We start from the raw sequence: 1265 nt of genomic DNA on the forward strand, positions 1-1265 counted from the left end.
GCCAAGCTGCTCCTGCCCACCCTCAGCAGCCTGGCCTTCCTGCCCACCGCCAGCATCGCTGCCAAGAGGCGCTTCCACATGGAGGCCATGGTCTATCTCTTCACCATGTTCTTCGTGGCGGTGAGTCTGGGCTGGGGTGGGGGGCGGGGGACCCGGTGGGGCACCCCCCACAGGCGGAGCAGAGGGGCCGTCTCCCTCCTCCTCCCCCACACCTTCCTCTATTTCCTGATGAAGAAAGTGATTTGGAGATGAAAGAAAAAGCCCCGAGTCCCGGAGAGAGGGTTAGGGGAGCCACTCCTCCCCTCTGACCTCAGTTTCCCCGTTGGTGCCAGGAAATCGCTGGGGGATTGGTGTGAGTGAGACCAAGCCCCTCCCAGGGGCCAGGGTCAGGCCACTGAGGACAGGCCCTTAGGTGCCCTTTTCTGGCCACCGGGCAACGACTCACGCCCACCGTGGCTCCCTCTCCCTCCCCCCGCCTCCAGCTATAAGAAGAGGGGGGCTGAGCAGGGAGGACAGGGAGCCAGGCCCAGGAGGGGTGAGCAGCTTCGGGAACGTGCTGGGCCGGGGAGTCCACCTCCAGGACGGTGGAGCTGGCCCCGAACGGGGCCTCGTGTCTCCTTGGGGCTTCCCTGTCTCTCTTCGGGCCCTTCTTTCTCATTCTATTTATAGGCCTGGATGAGTCTCTCTGTGCCCCCTCCCCCACCCCGTCTCCCCGTGGGTCTCTGCCCCGCTCTGTCGCTCTTACTGGTTCTTTCTCTGTCTTGTTTTCTCTCTGCATCTTACCCTTTTCCTTTCTTTTCTTTTCTTTGTGCCTGGTTGCCTCTTCGTTTCTGGAATTACATCCCATGGGATTCGCTCTTTCTAAACCACTTGGTGTCTCCCTCCAGCTGTTCCCCGACCCTCCGTGTGTCTCTCCGATCCATCCATCCCTCTAGCGTCTGTCTGCCTGTCTACCTGCCTAAGTATCCACCGACCCAATCAATCCTCTGTCTGTGCGTGTAGCTACCTGGCTAAGCACTCCCCCTGCGCATCGGCCCCCTCTCTGGTCTCAGCGCCTTCCTGCCTCCCGCTCTGCTCCCCCGAGGCCTCTGCTGGACTCGCAAAGTGGCTCCTCTGTGCTCCTTGATCATCTTCCATAGACCCGTCCTTCGTCCTTCGTCCAGCCCAGGTCCCCGAGGCGCATGTCGTGGGGAGGCCTCCCGCCCTGGCCAGCCTCGGCCCCCCAGCCTCCGGGCCTCCGGGCCCAGCGCCAGGGTGTGCGGGCA

The 1265-nt window shown here is 62.7% G+C and overlaps 1 protein-coding gene across 1 annotated transcript in view; it reads left to right on the forward strand.

Annotated features, from left to right (window-relative positions):
* Positions 1–1265, forward strand: part of TMEM8C (transmembrane protein 8C) — a 38363-nt gene that overhangs the window by 1703 nt on the left and 35395 nt on the right. The window contains exons 2-3 of the mRNA XM_006776599.2: positions 7–120; positions 1140–1254. Of these exons, the coding sequence (XP_006776662.1) occupies positions 7–120; positions 1140–1254 (229 nt within the window). The remainder of the gene's footprint in view (positions 1–6; positions 121–1139; positions 1255–1265) is intronic.

This window comes from Myotis davidii, unplaced genomic scaffold, assembly GCF_000327345.1.
Source record: "Myotis davidii unplaced genomic scaffold, ASM32734v1 scaffold609, whole genome shotgun sequence".
NCBI lineage: Eukaryota > Metazoa > Chordata > Mammalia > Chiroptera > Vespertilionidae > Myotis > Myotis davidii.